This window comes from Diplotaxodon limnothrissa, linkage group LG2, assembly GCF_057381915.1.
Source record: "Diplotaxodon limnothrissa isolate DT_005_m linkage group LG2, D_limnothrissa_male_GT1.1, whole genome shotgun sequence".
NCBI lineage: Eukaryota > Metazoa > Chordata > Actinopteri > Cichliformes > Cichlidae > Diplotaxodon > Diplotaxodon limnothrissa.
This window is the reverse complement of record NC_140597.1, coordinates 14737176-14760890: the sequence shown is the minus strand read 5'-3', so window position 1 is coordinate 14760890 and position 23715 is coordinate 14737176. Positions and strand designations below refer to the sequence as shown.

The 23715-nt window shown below is 43.0% G+C and overlaps 2 protein-coding genes across 2 annotated transcripts in view; one reads left to right on the top strand and one right to left on the bottom strand.

Annotated features, from left to right (window-relative positions):
* Positions 1-322: 322 nt before the first annotated feature.
* Positions 323-5578, bottom strand: atox1 (antioxidant 1 copper chaperone). Its single transcript, XM_085360889.1, has 4 exons — positions 5449-5578; positions 5132-5207; positions 1323-1461; positions 323-989 (listed from the first exon to the last, which is right to left on the bottom strand). Exons 1-3 carry the CDS (start codon positions 5452-5454, stop codon positions 1337-1339), a joined length of 207 nt encoding a protein of 68 aa, XP_085217015.1. The 5' UTR covers positions 5455-5578; the 3' UTR covers positions 323-989; positions 1323-1336.
* Positions 5579-6531: 953 nt separating this feature from the next.
* The window catches only part of slc36a1 (solute carrier family 36 member 1), a 40189-nt gene continuing 23005 nt past the window's right edge, over positions 6532-23715 (top strand). The window contains exons 1-10 of the mRNA XM_085360867.1: positions 6532-6681; positions 8306-8442; positions 10541-10652; positions 11352-11442; positions 11528-11616; positions 18226-18315; positions 18570-18654; positions 19973-20200; positions 21117-21215; positions 22706-22872. Of these exons, the coding sequence (XP_085216993.1) occupies positions 8406-8442; positions 10541-10652; positions 11352-11442; positions 11528-11616; positions 18226-18315; positions 18570-18654; positions 19973-20200; positions 21117-21215; positions 22706-22872 (998 nt within the window). The 5' untranslated portion in view covers positions 6532-6681; positions 8306-8405. The remainder of the gene's footprint in view (positions 6682-8305; positions 8443-10540; positions 10653-11351; positions 11443-11527; positions 11617-18225; positions 18316-18569; positions 18655-19972; positions 20201-21116; positions 21216-22705; positions 22873-23715) is intronic.

The following is a 23715-nucleotide window of genomic DNA, read 5'->3' as shown; positions in this document are numbered from 1 at the left end:
AAATTTAATAATTTTGAGCTATTTGGTCACTAACACGTTTGTCCTACAGCGGCCACTCTAGCTAGGATCATGCAATGGAGAGGGAGGGGGAAGAAAACAGAATTCAGCTGACTGCAAGCAGGTGGTGAAATTTTACACTGTTCCTTTAAGATTTCCTTGCAGTGGGACAGAGCATATCTGAGGTCAAAGGTTACAGACTATTACACAACCTACAGTTTAAAAAAAGATAATTTTAGGATATTTGCATTTGTATGCTGAACAGAGACAATATTTTGTAGACAGTGTTTTTCTAAAAAGACTCAAGTGGAAATAAAGTCTGACGTACTGAAGACAGAAATGATTTATTTTCTCCAGCATTGAGACATTTGAGCATTATGGAGACAGCGGGCGAGGAGGAGAGCTCCTTACATTCCTAAAAACCATGAAAACAGCAGAGAATAGACTGTAGTGTCGAAGAGCAGAGGGGAGGTGCAGCAGGTGGTCCCACCCTCACCCCCACATGGTGCAGAGCTCCAAATATCCTCACACAGCAAAGCTTCAAATGGTCTTTTTATGAATAAAATCAACAAATTTAATAAAACAGGTTCAGCAAACACAGCCAACAGGTTTCATCATTTACACCCCAGGAAATGGAGTCATCATCATCATCGTCATCATCACATAGCTGAAACTAAATCTAAGATGCTGCTTTTTCCTTTTTTCATTTACAGCCTGAAGGTAAAGGTTTGGAGATGATTACGCTCGGCAGGTTTGTGTGAGGACGATGTTGTAACTCAGGAGGTCAGAGGAGGCACACTTCCTGTCTGCATCAAGTGTGTGGGTGTGTGTGTGTGGGTGTGTGTGTGTGTGTGTGGGGGGGGGGGTGGGGGGGGGGGGGGGGTGTTTGTGCGTGACAGCTGGATGGGAGGGGGTGCAGACTCACTGAGGGTCTCAGACTTTAACTTGAATTTCATCTTAAATCTTCAGTTTGCAGCAGCAAGAATTATTTCCTAAAGCAAGACAAAAAAAGACATTTGCATTAAAAAAAATATGAAAAAATAAAAGTGTAACTCTATTAATTGTGATGTGACTCTGAATGAAGTGTTGGGGGATCTGAGACAAGCAGAAGATAAACATCCTCTAAATGTGCACAAAGGTTAAAGTCAGCTGATGGAGCGCGCTCTCCTGTTAACGTTTCTGTGAGCTGCTGGAAGAAGATAGTGTCCCTGATATGTTCCTGCATGCAGTAAACTCAGCACGAAGCTGCAGATTTACAGGAACTTTATGGCCGTCATAAACATCAATCTACAAAAAACACGAGGACTATAAACGCTCCGGGTCACCTGGTGCAGGTCCTTCACTTCGTGCCGTTGTATTTGACCTCCTTTCCGGACTTTTGCAGCGCCGTCATCAGAACATCCACGTCTTTGTCAGACTCGATCCAAACCAGCTTCTTCGGCAGGTCAATTTCAAACTTCACATCTGGGAACAGGAACATAAAAACAAAATCACATGATGTCTCTGCCTCCCTAAAACAGTCAGCATTTCCACTGATGGGAGGACGTGCTGTAAAAACAGAAGTGATACTTGGATCATTGAGTCACACGAGGCTAAAAGGAAAACAGCAGCATCAGGGGACCTGTGGGCCGAACGTGAGGAACTGGATCCTCTGTAACAGACAGGACAAAACATGCTTCTGGTTTTTGCAATGGTTGCTGCACAGGCTGAGACCACCTTCACTAACTTCTGATGGGCACATGCAGTAAGGAAAACTGCTCGGGTCAGCACAAAAAGGGCTGCTTTTGGGGAAAAGAGTTAAATGTCATCACTGCACGTAGCTGAGCTGCTCCCAGTTTGGATTCAGGAGACACACAAACTCTCTACCTTTAAGATTAGGCTTCAAACTTTCATAGCATATAGTTAGGGCTGGACCAGGTGACCCTGAACGTTCCCTTCACATCTACCCCCCCCCCCCCCCCCCCCCCAGCATATCCCTGACTCTGCTTAGGGCTGCTCAATTAATCGAATTTTAATCACGATTACGATCTGGGCTTTCAATGATCATTAAAAATGACTGAGCCGATTATTAGCCCCTCCCTCGTGCTTTACTCTCGCGCTGCCCCGTGTGGCAAATCGAGCGCACCTCTCTGCATTTCGAACACGTATCACAACAATTAAGAGTAGGGCTGGGTATCATCACTGATTTCTAGAATCGATTCAATTCAATTCAATTCGATTTGAATCTGTGAAATGTTGACAGTCAGAAATATTATAATTCAGATCAGTACATTTACATATTTTTGTACCTATATAAAGGAAGCTGACACTCCAAGACTTTACCAAAGGTGTGAGCATCACAGCAGATGCCTTTGTGTCAAAGTAGCTGAAGATAAAACACAGAAAAACATGAAGGTTTTCCTGGCCTGGGATTTTATACAAATATTCTGCAGTACATCAAAAACGAAAGAAAACCATTAATCAACATATGAACATTACCTCTGAAGTTACAGCGGTTTTATTACAGACACGGCTAAGCGTTTTGCATTTTGCATAATTTTAAAAAGTTTAAATTTGTTCAGTATTGAACAGCAGAAATTAGGTTTTCTTTTCAGAAGTATTTAAAACGAAAAAAAAAAAAAAAACGTCGGCCGACAGCGCTGTAAACAACGGCAGAAAGTGGCCACTTTCATGCGTAAATCATATATAAATCATATAAGGCTTACATGATTTACGCATGAAAGTCGCCACTTTCTCATTACTTTCATATATTTTTTTAGTAAGTATACAAAACATACAAGTTTCATTATATAATTTTTTAAAGGGATCTTATATGTGTTTTCACTCTTGTATGCTTTTCATACAAGTTTCATAAAAGACAGATAAAAACTTTATAAGATTTATATATATATATATATCTTTTCCATATGGGGTGGTGGAAGCAAAACAGCAAAAGTAAGAGGGAATTCATGACGATGTTTATGTGAAGCGTAGTTTGGATCTTCTTTTGCTGCTGGTTCGGTCAGTATAAACTATAAAACTAACAGCTTTATGATAAGCGCAAAAAGGGCATAAACACACAGCGCGGACCCGCGGATCAGAATCAGCGAGCTGTCGGCTTTCAGCCCCAACCGTCAGCTGAGAAAGGCAACATCTCACTGATTCTGATCCGCGGGTCCGCGCTGTGTGTTTACGTCTTTGTGCAGAATCCGTGTTCCTGCTCTCATTTACTGTCTTAGCTGTTTGGTGGTTGTTGAAATTTTGTGATCTCTCACCTGAGATTCTGGCATTTCGGGCAAAATAAATTTATATTAAAAAATAGATTCAGGATTTTAATGAATCGATTTTACGTTATCCAAGCCAGAATCGATTTTAATCGATAAATCGATTATAAAAACCCACCCCTAATTAACTCATTCAACGTAAGTTGAACTGAAGCCCACCAGCAGTAAAAGTAGACCTGCAAGGAGGTGCAGGGTTTGCGCACGTAAGGGATTGCGCAGTGAGACAAAAATGTGGTGCAAGTCTTGTTGTGTTTCACTGCCAGCCGTGAATGAGTTAAGAGGACCCGAGGAAAGCTCGGAAAGCTCAGCAGAAGTTATTTGGAGAGGAGAGTGACTGCAGTTGGTTGAAAAGAGAGGTAAAAAAAAAAAAAAACTTCAGTGCTGTGGAAACATTATGGGTTCGCGGAGTCAGACGTGGATCAAGTAGACATAGTGTGTAAACTTTGCTACGGTGTCATAGCTGCACCACAGAGCAACACTGCAAAGTTCACTAAACATAGATGTTTACATTTTTCATTTATTTTTTATATTGCAAACATTTGCACTGTTATCAGTATTTGCACACTATTTTATATTATTTTTTAAAGTCATTATTCAATACATTGTTATTGTTAACCCTTTAAATCCCCGTAGAACTGGAACCGCGTAAGCTAGCGCAATAATTTGTTTTGCATATGAAACCAGAGGAGTTGTACTTACATCTTGTGCCATCAGCTTGTCCTCGGTCACGGTTTCCTTCCACATAAAGCTTTGCAAAAATTGCATAAAAAGCGCTTGCAAGAACAAAATCATAATATTCCAGAAACACGCTTTGCCGATCCGATCAGCTGTTCGTAACACTTCCCACACTGAAAAAGACGTCAACACGAACTATCGCATGTCCGCCATTTCCTGACAGACACCGGAAGTGACGTCATTTTTCGCGGAAAATGTAGTTTTTTACTTGTAGGCCTTAAAAGCCTATACTGGTGTTTTTATAAGTCATGTTTGACTTTTCTGAATAGTTTCTGGGATGCTTAGAACTCGAATTGCACTGCTGGAAATAGTTTATTTTGATGCACCTGCTGTTTTCTTTGCAAATTTGCATCATAGGATTGTTTTTTGTTTTTCCTGCAGTATATAAAAATTGCTGTATCTCCAAAATAAAACTATGAAGACACTCAAAATAAATTTCCTGTTGTTGTAAACTATTTTTTGCAACTTTTTTGTATTTAACGTTTTGAGGAATAAGCCTCTTAAATTTCCCCAATATATGTAAAAAAAAACCATTTTCAATTTTTTTGTAGTTTATTGCACTTTTTTGCAATTAATGTAATTACTAATGTAATTAATGTAATTAATTACTGACTTAATGCATACATATTATTAAAATATGGGCTATAACAGTTGTATTGATGTATAGCAACTTGAAATGCTCCCACAAATGGCACTACAGCATGTAAAAATATAATATAAGCTCTGGCGGACTTGGTTCTATAGTAGGTCTTAAAGGGTTAAATAAATATCGTCAAATAATCAAGATCTCAATTTCAGTGAAAATAATCGTGATTATCATTTTTGCCATAATCGAGCAGCCCTAACTCTGCTCAATACTTTAATCTCCTCATCGCTCCTGTGACAGCAGAGCTAACACTGTGAGGCGGTGATCCTCCAAATGCTTTAACTTTCTACAAAGCTCCAGGAAAAATGTAGATAATTACCCAATCCAATAATAATTGCAGAGAGTCAGGTGAAAACCATAACCGTCTGCATGAGCCTCACATGCCAAGTGTATGATTGCTCCGTTTATACTGGAGTCTCTCCACTCCAGTATAAACTAACTGCTGCTATGAGAGGACTCTGTATAAATAAAACTGAACGATCAGCCTCACCTCCCATCTTGTTCAGGATCCTGGTAACAGCTCCTGAGCATCCCTCACACGTCATGGCCACCTCAAACTCGTGCTTCTGTCAGACACACATCAAAGTCCGGTTAAAGTGAACCCCACACCTCATTTCCTAAAACATGTACCACATTCACAACAAAGTAAGCCGAGCAGAGCAGCTGCAAGAGCCCCCGGTTATGGTTTAAAGCTACTTCAGAACAAGAACACTCCTGTACCCTGTGCACGGACATTTAGAAAGCAGCTACGGACTAACGTTAAACTTCACGCCGACAAAACTGCATAAATCTCCCCTAAAACCTTACAGTCATGTCTGAAGTGACGTGTCCTAACCCGGCGAACAGACCGATGTAGACTTTTGCCTCCACGTAACTACACGGCTCCAAATACTCCCAGGATGGGACCGCTGTTTAGCCGAAAGCTAGCTGCAGTTAGCACAACAAATACCGGATATCCGGGTTAAGAATACCAGATTTTCAAGATTTTCAAGACCGTTTTCACAATGTTTATATCTAATATACATAAAATAACCCTTTAATCAAAAATATTTTTATTTTAACATGAACGGTACACTTTTAGTTTCACTTGGCTAAATAGGTTGGTTGAGTAAGCTGAACAAGTTTAATAATAATAAAAAAAAAATTAAAAACAAACTGCATTATTGTAATCCCAAAAAGTTGATGATTAATATGCAAACTGTCGTGACCAATGACTAACAACCACTGATTGATCAGAGGCCATGAGTACCATTTACAGAGATTTTATTCATTTCAGTTCAGTTTCAGTTTTATTTGTCATATGCACGTTAGCACAGGGTCAACATTGCAATGAAATGTGTTTGACGAGCAGCAGTCACTCAGCAGCACGGTACAGTAGAAGAAAATATAATAAAATAAAATAATAAAATAATAAATAGACTTTTTAAATATGAATATCAACAATAAAGTGGAGTGACCAGTGCAGATTAAACAGAGTACTTGTGAAGCTGCAGGGTAGCTTCTGAGTGCGTCCTGTGGACTGTGTTGTGTGTGTTTAAGTGTTGTGGTTGAGGTGTCGTATGGCTTGGTGGTCAAACTGTTTTTAAGTCTTGTAGTCCGAGCAGACAGACTCCTGTAACGTCTGCCAGATGGTAACAAGGAGAACAGCTGATGTGCTGGGTGGCTTATTTATTTATTTTATTGTGTAGAAGTGAACATACAGGACTGCGCAAATGGTAACAGAAAACTGAGAAAAAAGATTAAACCAATAAATAATAAAATAAAATAAAATAAAATGGTTTACCAACCGCCACGACATTATAATCCGTATCTATGGCAACAGGATCACGTCGAATGCCACGACCGTCCCTCTCGACAATGTCATGTGACCACACCGCTGGCTGTCTGTTGGAGAGTCGAGCCCGACAGAGCACAGTCCCGCTTTGCCTTCAATCTGTGCTGCTTCGCCACCATGAGCACGATACGAAAATAAAGCGGCCTGCGGCGGACTGAGAGCTGATAACGAGGCCAGGAGGACCGAGTCCGCGCGGTGTCTGCGAGGTAAGGCTGGCCGCTGCTGCCGCGGCTCGTTGTTTACTCCGAAAATGGCACCGCAGCACACAGCTAACTATGGCTAACAGCTAACCCTCCGTCCACAGCCGGTTTTGCGGGACCGTGGGCTCGTTTATTGTGTTTATGGCGGGAATGCCCGCCGGGTCTGTGTCCGTTGACAGTTTAAAATGATGCGATTATCGCGCTGACTGCCGTTAAAGCACCGGGGGGCTCGGGCTGGGGCTGTCACGGTTTACCTGCACAGTAAAACACACAGCAGCTCATATCTGTTTTAACGCGAGGCCCAGAGGACGAAAACAGAAGAAAAAGAAAATACCAGAAAGTAAATAAACATGACAAATACGCCAACTCGGCTGGCGCGGTTTCTGAAGAGCAGCTGGGGTCAACATCTGCACAGGTGCACTTTAAACCTCCTCCTGTTTGTAGGTAAATATATAAAGGCTTCTTCTCTGCAGATGAGATAAACACGTGAGATAACGAGCTCATTTTCATGTTGCTCAGCCATCAATGTACACAGTGTTCCACAGCAGCAGGCTCCGTGTCACATTTACCTGACAAACACACGCTGATGATGATCATTGGCCATTAGATTAAACCAGAGTGTAAGAGAGAGAGCATCGGGACACACCTAAGCATCAGGACGAGCTCGATCAGTAACGTCTAATCGTAGTTTCTGAGAATGGCTGAATGAATCTTTATAACTCAGCAGTGTTTCCTGCTCAGGTAAATCACTTCCTGCTCACCTGGGCGACATTTTAATTTATATACTTTCCAATTTGATTATTGGTGTGAAATAAAAACACGCTCATTTGTCAGCTCAGCCGGCCGAGGAGGCTTTGAATCAGCTGTATGCACAGTGTTACAAATATCACCCAACAACAGCTGAATGTCACGCTGACTGCTTTTAGGCCAGAGAGTTCAGTTATGAAGGTACTTGAAGATGAGCACCTTCGAAATGGGATATTTAATAACTGATTGCTTTGTTCTGCGGGTGAAGCCTGGAATATAAAGCAGCTGTGTGGGAGCACAAAGGCGAGAAGCAATGCTGCAGGACTGAACCTTTCTGTTACATAGTGAAATAAAAGCCCACATTGAGCTGCTGATGCTGTTTTAAGTGCAGAAACTATGCGCTGTGCTGTTCAGGCCTCTCGTGTCATGACTCGCTGTAAAAAAAAAAAAAAAAACTAACAAAAAAATGCTGAGTCGCTCCTGATGGCGACACTTTGGCCACGCTTGGTGAACCGCTGCTGGGAAACACGCTCCTCTGAAGAGGAAGTGCCAGGAGAAGTCAAGCCTCAGAATTGTCCCCTAAAAACCTCTTTCGGCTTTTCTTCCGAAAGCCATCAGACACAAACAACGAAGCGTGTGTTTGAAACCTTGTGCGAGTACGAAGGAGGTCATGAAGTCTGTTTAATGTAAGCATGATTAACCTCACAGCAGCTGTGTTATTGGTCATATAATGTCATTAAGAAGGCTCCAGCAGCGCAAACACGGTGCAGAGGTCCAGTTCAGGGACTCGTGCAGCAGCCTGTGAGCATGCTCAGTTTCTGACTCTGTTTTTGTTTTGCTGCTGCCAGATCTCATTCTCTTCTTATCTCTTATCTGTTTGCAGTGGACAGGCGTCCACGCTGGACTCCCTGATCTCACTGCATTAGGATCCGTGAGGCTGGGAGAGACGACGCCCGGCTGTCTGCCAAACCTTCCCATCTAGCATGATGGCGTCCAGCGACGTAGACGGCCGAGGCGAAGGTAGTAAAGTCAGGACGATGGTTAAAAATGATACGGCGCACGAACGTGAGCCGGGGCCACAGTCACACAGGGATTATGTGTAATCCCTGCTGGCAGGTAGACGGTGAATCATCAAAGCAGCTTTCACTTCATCTACAGAATCCGTCTGTTGGCCGGCTCGCGTCTGGTTTGGTGGGAGGTCATGGCCAGACACGACGTGCTCGTTATGAGCGGTCACGACATAGATCTGTGAGCGAGCATGTTCAGTTTGTAGATGTGGAGTACAAGATTGTTGGCTGAAGTTTGATGTTGCTTATGTCGTGGTTTCATTGTTACACTCGTTCATGTTATTTAGCATGTAGGGAGGGAGCACGGGAAGGCACGAGTGTAACTGTGCCTCTGGTACAAAGATTAAAGCAACACAGCGGAAACGAGTCCATCAGAGAGGCAGCTCAGAGTCAGAGAGGGTGAGATGGTCTGAGCATGTGCAGAGGAGTGAGGGTGGAGGATGAAGATGGAGTTGCCAAGCAGGAGGAGAACAAGAAGACATGCAGAGGGGTGGTGTGACAGAGGAGGAAGGAAGGATAGGAGGAGATGGAGGCAGATGATGCGCTGCGACGACATGTACAATGTTTACCTCCAAAAATCAAACTTGCCTCCTTTAAAAAGCTGAAAGGTCGGAGAGGGTCACTTTATCATCATCAGTAAAGGAACGCGTCAGAGTCTGATTCAGTCTCTGCATTGCTGAGTAGTTCTTCATGTTCTTCAATGTTAATTTTGATTGGTCATCAGTTATTAGTTAATTCAAAGAATCAAGCTTTTTTTCTTCCCATCAGTATTTTCAGATTAAAGGTCGTGTTTAAGGCTGAAGAAAGTGGGTTGCTCTACAGTTTGTTTTAATCCTTGAGTGTGATGGCAGTGACCGCCTGTCTGTTTGGTGTCTGTTGGTCGCTGATGTGCTGCCGTCAGTCGTTCTGAGTTCTTAGATAAGTCAGAGATGGTTCCTCAGTGTAGCAGCACAAAGTGGGTTTTACTTTCTAAAGACTTTAAACACATGCAGCTGCTGCAGCGTGTGTGTGTTTGTGTTCCTGTCTAGCTATCTTTGTGAGGACCGAAATCTTCATTCTGCTATAATTGTGAGAACCAACAGTCACTTGTGAGGACACACTCACCGGTCCTCACAAGTTTGAAGGCCTGTTTGAGGCTCAAAATGTGGTTTTAGTGTCAGGGTTACAATTAGGTTAGGCATTCATTTTTGATGGTTAGGGTAAGGGGCTAGGGAAAGCATTATGTTAATGAAGGTCCTCACTAAGATAGCTGAACGGGCTTGTGTGTGTGTTGTGTGAGTAATAGAGTTTTATGTGTGTGCTTAGCATTAATAAGCATGTATGTGTGGACTGCAGATACAGTGGGGGTGGGGTGATATAATGTCCACTTTCATTTATAATTGAAAACCTCCCTTTGAGGCTATTTTTAGTTTACCTGCTAGTCTGAGATCAAATAAAGAGCAAAGATAAGAAGTGTTTGGTGACAGGTTCATGAGTGCAAGGCTCGGGTTCCTCTGAACGTAGTTACGATGCTCTCAGATCTTTAAATACGCTTTTATAACTGTTAGTTTTATAGCGCTGTGTCTCAGCTCAGTTCACAGCTTCCTGCTGTTCTGCTCTCACGTGGAAGTACTTCCAGTTTTTATCATGAAGGGATAATAAGAGTCATGAACAAGTACTAAAGCGCCACATTATTAAACACAGCACTGAGCCTAATGTGTGCCTTCAGGACTTCCTGCTTATTGCAGTCAGGTGATCTTCAGTTATCACCGTGTTTATAGTCATGTGCAGCGAGCCTCATGCACGGCCAGATCTGAAGGGTTTCTTCTCCAACTTCAAGTCTTTCAGGTCCTGTAGTTTGTCACTGAGAGTGTAGGTGTCAGGTCACATGACGAGGTGGATGACACCTGTGTGTGTATATAACCGGAGTCACATCACTGTGAAAGGTGACGGTGCAGGAAAGCTTGCTTACACACTGCTGACTGACATAAGACAGGGTGGTAAACACATCAGAGGGTCACGTGATGTCAAACACATGGTTTTCGTCTTTGTCTCTTTGCCTCTCGTCTCAGCTTTGTTGTCCGACCAAAATCCGTCTGAGCTGGACGCTCTGTGTCCGTCTCCTCCAGGACCGTCCAGACCCCAACGCAACTACGAGAGGATAGGAGGACAGGCGGGGACCTCGTGAGTAAAATGCCTTCGGACTGTCCAATTGTTACGATCCAATGTTGTCAGTGTTTTGTGTTAGGCGTGACTGTTATGTGTTTCCTGTGGTACTTTGAAGGTCTGTCTTCTCTCAGTGTGTTCAGTTTACGCTTCCTTGTCTCGTCAGTTCTGATTTGCCCCAGCTGTGTTTCCCTCCTGTTGTCCATTCCCTGATTGCTCCCTCTATGTATTTAAGCCCTGTGTTTCAGTTTGTCATGGGTTGTGATCACTGTGGTGTTGGTATCTTAGTTTTGTATATAGCTGTAAATAGATTTGTAAAGTAGCAATTGAGTATTTTTTTTTCCACCTTGTATATATTGCTCACTGCAGCAGCCTAGTAGGCGTGAGACGCCATTTTTGTTGATTAAGTTTTCTCCTGTTTTTCATGTAGCGAGTTAGGTAAGTGAATTGTCTTTTGTTTGGTTTTTCATTTTGTGTAGGAAAGCGTAGGGACCATTAGGGAGTTTTGTTTGTTATTTTTGGCACTGCTCACTGCTGAAGCAAATAAATGGCTGCTTAGCATTTTAAAAGATACTATTGTTTGGGTTCTTGTTTTGGGTGGAGTGTGGTGGGCAAATTTTTGTTGCGTTCAGGACACACCTAGACTTAGAACGTAACACCAATGCAGGACGTGCAGATCTGGCTGGTCTGATTCTAACTTCATTTTTCATGCTGCAGTTTTTTCCAGACTCTGATCCACCTGCTCAAAGGGAATATTGGTACAGGCCTGCTGGGTCTGCCTCTGGCTGTCAAGAATGCAGGGCTGGTGGTAAGCATACCTGCAAAGGTCACATGACACAGAATTAGTCTGAGCCTTTAAACGCCACACAAACTCGGTCTGTGTTTGTGTGCAGCTCGGACCCATCAGTCTTCTGGTCATGGGCATCATCGCGGTTCACTGCATGAAGCTGCTGGTGATGTGTTCCCACCACCTCAGTGCAAAGTGAGTATCTCGATTCTCGCTCTTCAGCCCTCAAAAACACAATCATCTGGTTTGATTTCCTCACATCCCGTCGTCCTCCGTAATCCACACAGCCTCAGCCCACACACATTCAGATAAAAGCTCACTCCTGTTCTTCATCTAACGCAAACACTCGATACAGGGATCGGATGGGAATAGGGCTGGGCCATATTATACCGTTCACGGTAATACCGGTATAATGTTAGGCAACGATAGGAAAATGAAATATCGCGATAGAATGGGAGTAAAACGCGCATGCGCAGTGCCTTTGTTTTCATACGCACATGGCCGATTGTTGAGTGAAACAGATGAACCAGAATTGGTTTGTAAAAATGGTGCAACTTCCGTGATGTGGAACTGGTTTGGTGTTTGTCCATCAGATACACAACAAAGCACATTTTTTTGCAGAACATGCAAGCGGCCGTTGTTATTGTCATATTTGTCGGACTAAGATGCTCTTAAATCTGGGAGTAATCTGGGTCCTAAACTCCGTATGCTTCAGGTCAAACAACACTGCAGCATCACTTAGAGTTAAAAACTGTCTAAATTCTTTCATCTTTAATAAAACGATCAGCATTGCTGCTTTACCAGGTGTAACTATAAAGTTTAACTTCCAGGCATCCATGAAAACAAAAGTTATTACATTTAACGGAGTTAGAAGTTAGCAGGAAGCTAGCGGAAGTTAGCTCGCTAGTTTCGCTAGTTACCTAAGCATGATATAGCACGTTCTGACTGAGAGATTTCTGAAAAAATTCAAACGTACAGCTCTGCTATCACTTCCAACATAAATGAAGACAGGAAACTAAACAGCAGTGACGTTTGTAGGGTTACTGAAGTTGGGCTAGCTGGTATATAATGATGTGCTATGTGATCGCTAGCGACACAGCTATGTTAGCATGACATAAACAGTGAAGCTGGAGGACGAACACTAACACTTTTCCACTTATAAAAGTTAACGTGAAGGTTCTTCATGGTTAGAGACAAATGCAATCGCATGGCAGGATGCTGTAAACGGACCAAACTTCAGTCAGGAGAACAACTGAGATAATCCATCCACAATACGAGGTTAGTCATTAATATACTGCAGCAACATGGGAATAGAGCCGCTGCCAGAGAATTCAACATTAATGAATCAATGGTACAGAAGTGGAGGAAGCAAGAAGAATGAGTTTAATAAAGTTTGATTTATCTGACTGCTTTGTTTCGCTTAATGTGCCTTATAATCCCGTGCACCTTATGGTCTGAAAAATACGTACTGCACACTGCAGTTTAATGTTGCAAAGCACCTCTTTTTAACTTCAGTGGATATTATACATGGTTATGCTCAGGATATGTCAGCCCATTTCTACTGGAAATGCCTTTTGGTTAAACTTTCAGCAAGGAATTTGCATTTGCACTGTTACATTTTTATAAAGCTTTAATGTACATAAAAACCAGCTTCTTGTTTAAGTGAAAATAAATGGAAGGTTGTCTTTTTGCGCTAGTAATGTTGTGGAGTTGTATTTTGTCTCGCATCAATTATATCGTCGGTTATATCGTTATCGCAAATTTTCAAATATATATCGTGATAAATATTTTTGGCCATATCGCCCTGCTCTAGATGGGAACACATAATACACAGAATAAAAGCTTCTTTTTTTTTTTTTTAAATGTTTCTCAAAGTAATAATAATAATAATAATAATGGATTGGATTTATATAGCGCTTTTTAAGGCACCCAAAGCGCTTTACAATACCACTATTCATTCACTCTCACATTCACACACTGGTGGAGGCAGCTACAGTTGTAGCCACAGCTGCCCTGGGGCAGACTGACAGAAGCGAGGCTGCCATATCGCGCCATCGGCCCCTCTGGCCAACACCAGTAGGCGGTAGGGTAAAGTGTCTTGCCCAAGGACACAACGACCAGGACAGAGAGCCCAGGGATCGAACCGGTGACTAGGGCTGGGCCATATTATACCGTTCACGGTAATACCGGTATAATGTTAGGCAATGATAGGAAAATGAAATATCGCGATAGAATGGGAGTAAAACGCGCAGTGCCTTTGTTTTCATACGCACATGGCCGATTGTTGAGTGAAACAGAAGGGCTTTGGAGTTGACGTCACGCCGCAATGCATTGTGGGAGCGCAGCTCCATTTTCGGGGTCTACGAATCAAAACAAACACACTGTGTTGGAACGACGACGACAAGAAACATGCTTAAAAGCAGCTCAAAAGAAAACGGACGGTATAGAGACCGATTGCGTCCAGAGGCGAAGCAGCGGTACTTGAAAAAAAATAGTGCATCGCAAATCTGGACCCATTTGAAATACGGCAGTGGAGTAAAGACCCAGACGACTTACCGCCACTGTCCTACCCCGATATCTCCACGTATCTTGTTTGTGGAGTAAGCGCTTACACAGCGAACCAGTTTCGTAATTACAAGTCACTGGAGGCGCACATCCAATTTACAAATGGCTGGGTGCAAGATTTGGCTATTTTCAAGCTGCCAAACTCTGAGTACGTCGTCAAAGTAAGTCAGCTGGAGTGCACCGAGTGAAATAGCCATTTTCCACCCCCCACCATAATTAATGTTACACATTTATCATTTAACTGCTAAAATATCGTTATCATATTATATGCCCATAATTGTAAAGTACATGCAAGTTAACACATTGATAATCGGGTAAATTATTAACGCCAATTTGTGTCCTTCCTGTCTCATTTCATTTATTGTCTTTACATCAACCAATCAAGTCACTCCATTCTATGTTTGATCGCAATTTCTATAACTTCTGAGACCACCAACGATGATATTATTCAGCTATAAAGTGTGATGTGAACATATTTAGAACTTACCGGAATGAAAATGTCTTGAGCACACCAACTGATATCAGCTCGTCTCACGGCTGCTATCCAGGCTAGACGCCTTCGTTTGGTAATATCCGATACATGAGCTCCTTCATGTTGCTTCCAGGTTGGGAAAGCATAAAAAGACAATCCAAACTTATTCCCGTGCCGGTCGTAAGATCGAACATTGCAGCCGACCGCACAGCAAGTACGAACCATGGCTATGCTTTCGCTCCTTACTTAGACCCCCAAAATGGCGGATCGGGCCAAAATCCTTTCCACGCCCACCCCCGTGACATCACGCTCCAAAGCCCTGATGAACCAGAATTGGTTTGTAAAAATGGTGCAACTTCCGTGATGTGGAACTGGTTTGGTGTTTGTCCGTCAGATACACAACAAAGCACATTTTTTTTGCAGAACATGCAAGCGGCCGTTGTTATTGTCGTATTTGTCGGACTAAGATGCTCTTAAATCTGGGAGTAATCTGGGTCCTAAACTCCGTATGCTTCAGGTCAAACAACACTGCAGCATCACTTAGAGTTAAAAACTGTCTAAATTCTTTCATCTTTAATAAAACGATCAGCATTGCTGCTTTACCAGGTGTAACTATAAAGTTTAACTTCCAGGCATCCATGAAAACAAAAGTTATTACATTTAACGGAGTTAGAAGTTAGCAGGAAGCTAGCGGAAGTTAGCTCGCTAGTTTCGCTAGTTACCTAAGCATGATATTGCATGTTCTGACTGAGAGATTTCTGAAAAAAAAAAATCAAACGTACAGCTCTGCTATCACTTCCAACATAAACGAAGACAGGAAACTAAACAGCAGTGACGTTTGTAGGGTTACTGAAGTTGGGCTAGCTGGTATATAATGATGTGCTACGTGATCGCTAGCGACACAGCTATGTTAGCATAACATAAACAGTGAAGCTGGAGGACGAACACTAACACTTTTCCACTTATAAAAGTTAACGTGAAGGTTCTTCATGGTTAGAGACAAATGCAATCGCATGGCAGGATGCTGTAAACGGACCAAACTTCAGTCAGGAGAACAACTGAGATAATCCATCCACAATACGAGGTTAGTCATTAATATACTGCAACAACATGGGAATAGAGCAGCTGCCAGAGAATTCAACATTAATGAATCAATGGTACAGAAGTGGAGGAAGCAAGAAGAATGAGTTTAATAAAGTTTGATTTATCTGACTGCTTTGTTTCGCTTAATGTGCCTTATAATCCTGTGCACCTTATGGTCCGAAAAATACGTACTGCACACTGCAGTTTAATGTTGCAAAGCACCTCTTTTTAACTTCAGTGGATATTATACATGGTTATGCTCAGGATATGTCAGCCCATTTCTACTGGAAATGCCTTTTGGTTAAACTTTCAGCAAGGAATTTGCATTTGCACTGTTACATTTTTATAAAGCTTTAATGTACATAAAAACCAGCTTCTTGTTTAAGTGAAAATAAATGGAAGGTTGTCTTTTTGCGCTAGTAATGTTGTGGAGTTTGTATTTTGTCTCGCATCAATTATATCGTAAGTTATATCGTTATCGCAAATTTTCAAATATATATCCTGATAAATATTTTTGCCCATATCGCCCTGCTCTACCGGTGACCTTCCGGTGACAGATGCGATTCCCAACCCCCTGAGCCACGGTCGCAAGTAGCTGGAGGCTCAGCAGGAAGACTGTAAGGTCCCTGTGTTTGGACGTGGCTGAGAGGATAAGTGCGTCACTTCGGTATAACTTTACGTTGGAGCAGAGCGGCTCTTTGCTCTTTGTTCAAATGAGATGTAAAATGTCAGGAAAATGCTGTTTTTCTTTCACTGCACACACGCCTGGAAGCAGCAGACTGTAAAATAACTACCAGCCCGATTGACGCACTCACCTGATGTTTGCAGCAGCTAATGTGTGACCGGCAGTGTGTCAAGACTTAAGAGATGAATCCTAATTGATTCTGAACAGATTTTAATGATCACTAAATCACTGATTTCTACTTTCCACAATAATGCAGTAAAACACACATTTCAGCTTTTATTTTGAAAGTTTTTTTTTTGGAGATACCTCATTTATAGATGAGGTAGCATGAGGCACAAGAGCAAATTAAACTGGGTTTGTGGGCCGGTGTCATGTGACGCTTGTATCATGAGAACAAAACGGTCTGAGTCTGTGGCTCTGCTGAGAAATCAGCTGTATGTTGATGCACAGATCCAGTGAATCCAGTGCTGATGATGAATCCTGTCTGTTTTACGATGTCTCTGAGCTGCACGTTTTATTTTATTATTTTTAACTAACTGTAGAGGTCAGGCTGGGTTTCTGTAAGCTGTGCTCGAGTCCTCGTTGCTTTGAGTCTTTCTGTTTGAACTGAGTCCTTCATGCCTTTGCAGCAGCTCATTTTAATCTCCTTTGCACTAAAACCACACTCGTCCTTGCATGTTTGCTCTGCAGCGGCTTCGTTGTGTTTGCTGTTGTTCCTGCTTGAGGCTCATCAGCTGTCACAGACATTACCAAACACTGTCACCGTGACCTGTGATCAGCCCCACCTCTCCGTGGCGATCGCCACATCGGTTCAGTTTTAGTGGGATTACATAAGTGAAGCCATGTGGCCGAAAACCCAGAGTACCGGGGCTTATCTGTTTTACAGCTGGTGACACGTGGCAGCTCAGCAGATTAGTGCAGTCACTATTAGACTTTAATTAGTGTACTACCTGTGACTGTGAACCTGCCCATCCACCCCTCGCCCGCCCTTTGCCCAGTTCACACGGCGATCCATTAGCTGGGATTAAAAGGATCAAGGAGATCGCGAGTGTGAACGGACACCTCTGCACCGTCACGCATCAGCTGAGGAGACACAGAAGTGGTTGCGGCCCTTCCTGTTTTTAGAGGTTTAATTTTTGCCGAGTCAGTCGTCACTTCTCTGATTCTGTCATAGATATGGAAGAACCGCAGTTACCCAATAAGGGTTAAAACTAAACTTCATTTTCTTATTTCTTTGTCAACTCGTTGGGCATGTGCACCTGTGTTCAAGCCTTACTAAGGATTTTATTGTTTTTAACTCTTCATATATAACGTTTATCTGTTTTTACTTCAGAGGGTTTCTGCAGGCTTTATCATTTTTTAGCTCATTTCGTGTGCTTCTGGGCTCCTGAAATGTCCCAAAGTCAGGGTATCTGTGAGCTGCTCTGTTACTACAGTAACCTCGCAGAAGCCATGTTATGGGTCAAATGATGTCATTAAAATGCTCCAAAAGCCTCCAACAGCACAAACACGTCCAGAAGTCCAGTTCTGGTGACACTAGCAGACAGCTAGCAGCTACAGCTGCCTGTGTCACCATCCACCTGTCAGTCAGAGAGGCCACGCTCCTGATCGTGCAAGCTTTAAGCCTTAATGCAATTTAAGCAGCTGAGTTATAAATCATCTATAGAGACTAAACCAGTGTCTGTGTCGGTCTGTAAACATGTGGGAGCTGGCTCACTGCTGCCTCTGCTGGACACCAGATGAACTGCTTTGTTCACACAAGCTTTGGAGCTTAAGCTTGTGTTCAGGCGGTGTTTACTGCAGTGAACTTATAAACTGTATATTAAAGATGGACATGGCTTGTCCAGGCTTGAAGCCAGTACTTTAAACCTGGATACCTTTATGTCCAGCAGAGGGCGACTTTTCTGTGCTGGTTATTTTCAGTTTGGTTATTTAGCTTCATGTCAGCTGAAACTGACTGACACCTGGATGCCCCCCCCCCCCCCCCCCCCCCCCGCAGGATGAACCGACCATCTCTGACCTACGGCGAGGCTGTGCAGTACGGGATGGAAAACGTGCCGTGGCTGAGGCGACATTCACAGTGGGGAAAGTAAGAAACACGCTCACCTGTTCTGCTCGGTGTTTCTTTAGACACGTCAAGAAAACAAATTAATTTTAATATGTAAAACATGTAAAGATGTCAGATTTAGTCCCACAGGCATAAGAAAAAAACAAATAACAAAAAACGTAAATTTTTTAAAGGAAAGGAAATTCTTTCAGACCTGTGAACCTCAAAGAATTAAAGATGTGATCAGAGAGACGTCGTCCTGTTCTGTGTTTTAACTGTTTCATCGTCTCGCCCAGGCGGACCGTCAACCTGTTCCTCATCATCACACAGCTGGGCTTCTGCTGTGTCTACTTCGTCTTCCTCAGTGACAACGTCAAGCAGGTCAACACACTCACATAATCAGATGCACTCACAGACTCACCGACAGACACACCGACATTCACAAACTCACAGATGCACTCACAGACACAGTTTAATTGTCCCTGTCAGCGTTACAGAGTGAGGTGTTTTTGTACCATGTGATTTTCACCTGTGGTGTTTATTGGGCTGATAACCACAGAGCTGCAGCCAGTGTGACCTCAGTGACCTCACAGATGTTTTCGTTTTGTTTAACTGATCTGAACTTCATAAATCAGTACGGATCATTTCTTCATAAAAAAAAAAAAACAAGACTGACTCTGAAAGTTATAAAAACTAAAAGTGAAACTTTAAAAGTATCCTAGAAGCTAAACTAAAGTGAAAATGAAAGATTTAAAGATACATTCAAATAAAAAAATGGAAAGCTGTAATAACTCCAGATCAAACCCCTGCATGCAGGTCAGCCACCCAGAAGGCTGTGCCATGTTACAACAAATTTTTGCAAAGTTTTGCACTCATGGAAAACCTGAAAATGTTCTCCAGAAGTAATCTGTCCTATCAGGCCAAGCGTGAGGAGGCACGCTGAGCTTCATCCACCTGCCTCAGTTTAAAGAAAGTGCAGACAGACTGACTGTAGAGTAAACACATGATCTAATAATTTTATGGATGTTTGCATGAGTAAATATTTAATTATGTTCGGTTCATACTCCTGTGGTTTTGTCTTTACTGAGAGAATAGAATACCATGAAACACACTGATATGGAGGAAAATCAGACGATCACTTATTTCAGCAGGGAGTGTGTGAGGTGATGGAAATGATGGCGATCAAGACAGGCTCAGTTTGTGTAGTTCAGTTTTTAGCCACTAGGGGGTGCCGCCTGCCTGCATGTATTTTGTGTCCGCTCATTTTTGCTGAAGCAGCAGTCAAACATCTGGTGGGCGGTGATTTTACTCAGAGATTCAGACTGACTCGGCTCAGTAAATACAGAGCCGTGTGTTGAAGAGCTGAGCAGAAACATGACACAAACACAAACACAGATCTGAAATATCCAGTTTTCAACCTTCGGAGAACACAACACATTCCATTTCCAGGTGGACAAGCCCCATGCTCTTACTTTGAAAGACACGTGATATTTGCTCTGTTATTTATTTCCACAGAGAGAATTTCGTATGATTTTTATGTCTCAGAAAACCTGCACACACTGCCCGAGCTCTAGCTCTGATTGGTTTGAGCCTGCAGACGATCTCTATCCAGTCCTGGGTTGTAATCACTCCTTTGGTGTTTAAGACCTTTTCAGCAGAATGAGCATCATCCTCTCTTTATCTGACCTGCCTTCACCAGGTGGTAGAAGCTGCCAACGCCACCACCATCAGCTGCCAGACGAACTACACCAACCAGACCCAGGTCCTGGTCCCGAGCTTTGACTCCCGCCTATACATGCTCTGCTTCCTGCCTGCCATCATCCTGCTGGTCTTTATCCGCAACCTGAAGTGCCTGGCCCCGTTCTCTCTGGGGGCCAATGTGGCCATGACGGCTAGTTTGTTCCTGATCTACTACTACTCACTCACGGTGAGCCGCAGGTTTCTCTCTGATTCGATTGCCTTCAGTCAAGGTTGTAGCCTCGTTTTTCACCCTCTGTGGTCTCATTAAGTTGTGACATTGAGCAGAAGCTTGTTTGTTACCTGGATAAGTAAGAGCTCCCTGCAGCAGCGCGTGGTGGAGAAGGTTGTGCGTGCAGCCTGTGAGATGACTGTGGCTGATGGATCATCTGAGCAGCACATTTGGGGATAAGCAGAGCATAAAGGCCACTAGCAGCTTTGAAAACAATCTGGATCTTCTGCTGCTCGGTGGGACTTTTTCCTCTCGGCATGAGCTCTGATTTGAACACCAGGATGATGATGATGATGATGATGATGATGATGATGATGATAATAATAATAATGTACTTTTTTTAATCACTTCAGATAGTTTTCAGGGTTCGGGCTCATCCTGCTGACCTTTTTTAATGAAATGCATCATCCAGTCAAAGTTTGCAGACAGAAGGTTAACTCGGTGCTCCTCTGCAGATACCTGCACACAGACACATGCTTTATAATAAATCATGCACAGGTAGTACATTTAGTGCTTAGGTGACCCTCCATCTCGCAGTAGAGAAAGAATCATTCATGTCCCAGACCAGAGTTTGAATTTTCAAAATAAGAGCCAAAAGATACAGAAATAATGGCATGTGTCTGACACAGCTGGCCGAGCTGCTTGCGTGGAGCTCTTTGAGCGGATGCTCTCTTATTTGTATTGTTGTGAAGAACAGGGCTGTCGTGCAGATAACATTTAACACCTCACTCCATCTGTAATTTTTAAGTCTGCAGCAGTTCATTTTCATTGTGCAGCTTTTTCTCGGCTAATCATGTTAAGAGTAGCGAGGATGCGATTAGTTGAAGAACAGCTCTAACTGGCTGTGGATCTATTTTGTTTTGTTTCTCTACAGAACATCTCAAACCCCACTGACCTCCCAAAAGTTGGCAGAGCTAAAGACTACCCTCTCTTCTTCGGAACGGCCATCTTTGCCTTCGAAGGCATTGGAGTGGTGAGTGAGTGGCTGATGGTAACACATGCACGCATGTGCTGCCGAAAACTTTATGACTGTATCAATGTGAAACACCTGTGTGCCTCGATTACGTGGATTATAAACGGCACTGTTATCTCCCCCTGCATTACCGTTGGATTTCTTTATGCAAATAAGGCATCATGCATCACGCTGCTGTGGGGGGGGGGGGCTGGAGATAGGAGAGCAGCAGGGGTCCAGAAAGAGGGGGATTACACCAGCACGTCCCACTGACCATTTTTAATAACAGAGTGTGGAATGTAAAGTCTGTGAATGATTTTACTGTCAAAATCCCCGTGTTCACCTAAACAATTCAAAGCAATATTTCAAGATGATCGAACACAGTTCACTGCAGTTCCAAGTTTTTAAAACGATACATTAAAAGATAAAAGATAAAAGCTCAGATGTGATAAGACTGTTGACTGTGCAATTAATGCAGGTATACAAACTTTGACATCACTATAAATATTTTCAGATTTACAGGCCCATATAGCACAAAGAGACGGTGCTTTTTAATCATTTTTTAAAATCGTGTCTTCATCAGTGCAGCAGATATCACGTGTCACAGATCTGGAATCTGTGCAGCTGCGAGTGTCAGTGTGAGTCACCAGTCAGAGTAATAAAGTGCATTCTGGGTAAACTTTGAGGGCTCGTGTCAACATATGAAAGGTCTCCTGTTAGCTACATAGGCCAGGCTCACCTTCATGCTGTGACTCCTTCACAGTCATTTTCTAATACTGTCATATTTGAATTAAAAAGTGCCATATTTGGATGAGCAGGCGACCATATGCCGCATGACTGAGAGCGGCCGGCTCGGGTTCGAGTCCAACCCGCGGCCCTTTGCCGCATGTTTCCCTCCGCTTTCCGGTCAGTCTTCTCTGTATCTGTCGAAGACAGAAAAAGGCCAAAAAATATATATATTTTTTTTTTTTAAAGTGCCAGATTTGCACCCACTCTTGTGTACGCTCAGAGCTGGAAGGTATTCACAGTATGAAGCACAACGTGAGTCAAAATCAGTCGTCCGATTTCAGAGCGTTTAAAGTCCACCGCCGCTCACCGGTGACCATTGAAGCACACACGGTGTGTAACCCAGTGTTAATGTCACAATTACTCATTACAGATACATTATTGATATGTTATTATTTCACTTTATTGATGTTTATTTAAGAACATTTGCCTCATTTTGACATTTTTCAAAGCATCGTATGACTCTCGCTAACATCTGCCCTGCAGACACGTGTGTTTCAGAGTTGGCCTTTTTCCTGTCCATGCAGAGAAGCTTGTCTTTATAATGATGAAGCCTGGCTGATAAGCTACATTTTCCAAAAGCTCCATTTAATTCAGTTAAATCTGGTTTATAAAAAAGCAAAGCTTCCTGGCGAAGGCGAGCTTTCAGGGCATCAGTGTGAGCAGACACCACTGAGCCTTCACGTGTCACTGAAATGTCCCGCTAACAGCGTTTCTCTCTGCAGGTTCTGCCCCTGGAGAACAAGATGCAGAGGCCACAGAGGTTCACCCAGGTTCTCTATTTGGGCATGGGCATCGTCACCTTCCTCTACATCAGCCTGGGAACCATAGGATACATGTGCTTTGGAGAGCACATCGGCGGCAGCATCACACTGAACCTACCTAACTGCTGGTGAGATACCGCCACAACGCTCAGGATTAGAAATCGAGTCGAGTCGGCATGTTTAAAAACATTTGTGCTGGTTAATGTCCTACAGCACTCAGAGAATCACATAAGACACCACAGGATGGGTGGAGTCAGCTGTGCACTCAGATGACTCCACCCAAGCACATCTCCTCCTGTTGTGTCACCAGTGTTGGGAAGGTTACTTTTAAAATGTATTCCATTACAGAATACAGAATACATGCCCCAAAATGTATTCTGTAACGTATTCCGTTACGTTACTCAATGACAGTAACGTATTCTGAATACTTTGGATTACTTAATATATTATCATGCTTTTTACAACAACGTGAATGTACTATTGCTGTGTGATTTATTACTATTACTGAAGGTCCGCGACTCCGAACTGTAGTAAAGGGACCTCAGACTAATACGGCGGGGTCCGTGTCAGCTCGTAGCCGAAAAATAGCTTTACTTTGTTGTGTGGGTCACCTTTTCTTGCGAGACACAGAGAGAGGTGTCGAAAGGCTGCTCCAACGGAACTTATTGTTTTCGGAGGAAAACATGAACACGGTGTACAGTCGAGTCTTAATAGCTTACTTACAACTGGGCTCGTCAGGCTCTCTTCTTGGCTGAAGTGGTTATTATTATATTTACATGCTTCCAGCTCCCGTTTTTCCTCGATGACAACTTGTACCTTTCCACTCCCCTTTTTCTCCCTCCTCGCGCTCACAGACACTGCCCATGATGCTACATTCTTTAGAGCTATGCTTGTAGCATTCTGCCTATTAGCTTAGCACAACAACAACAACGAAAAGGCGCTCTCTCACCCAGGAAACACACAGTCGCAGA

Excerpts from the sequence above, each read along its gene's own strand:
- atox1 (XM_085360889.1), bottom strand. Across the intron at positions 1,462-5,131 it reads GATCCTGAACAAGATGGGAG|ATGTGAAGTTTGAAATTGAC; the intron begins GTGAGGCTGATC and ends TCCTGTTCCCAG.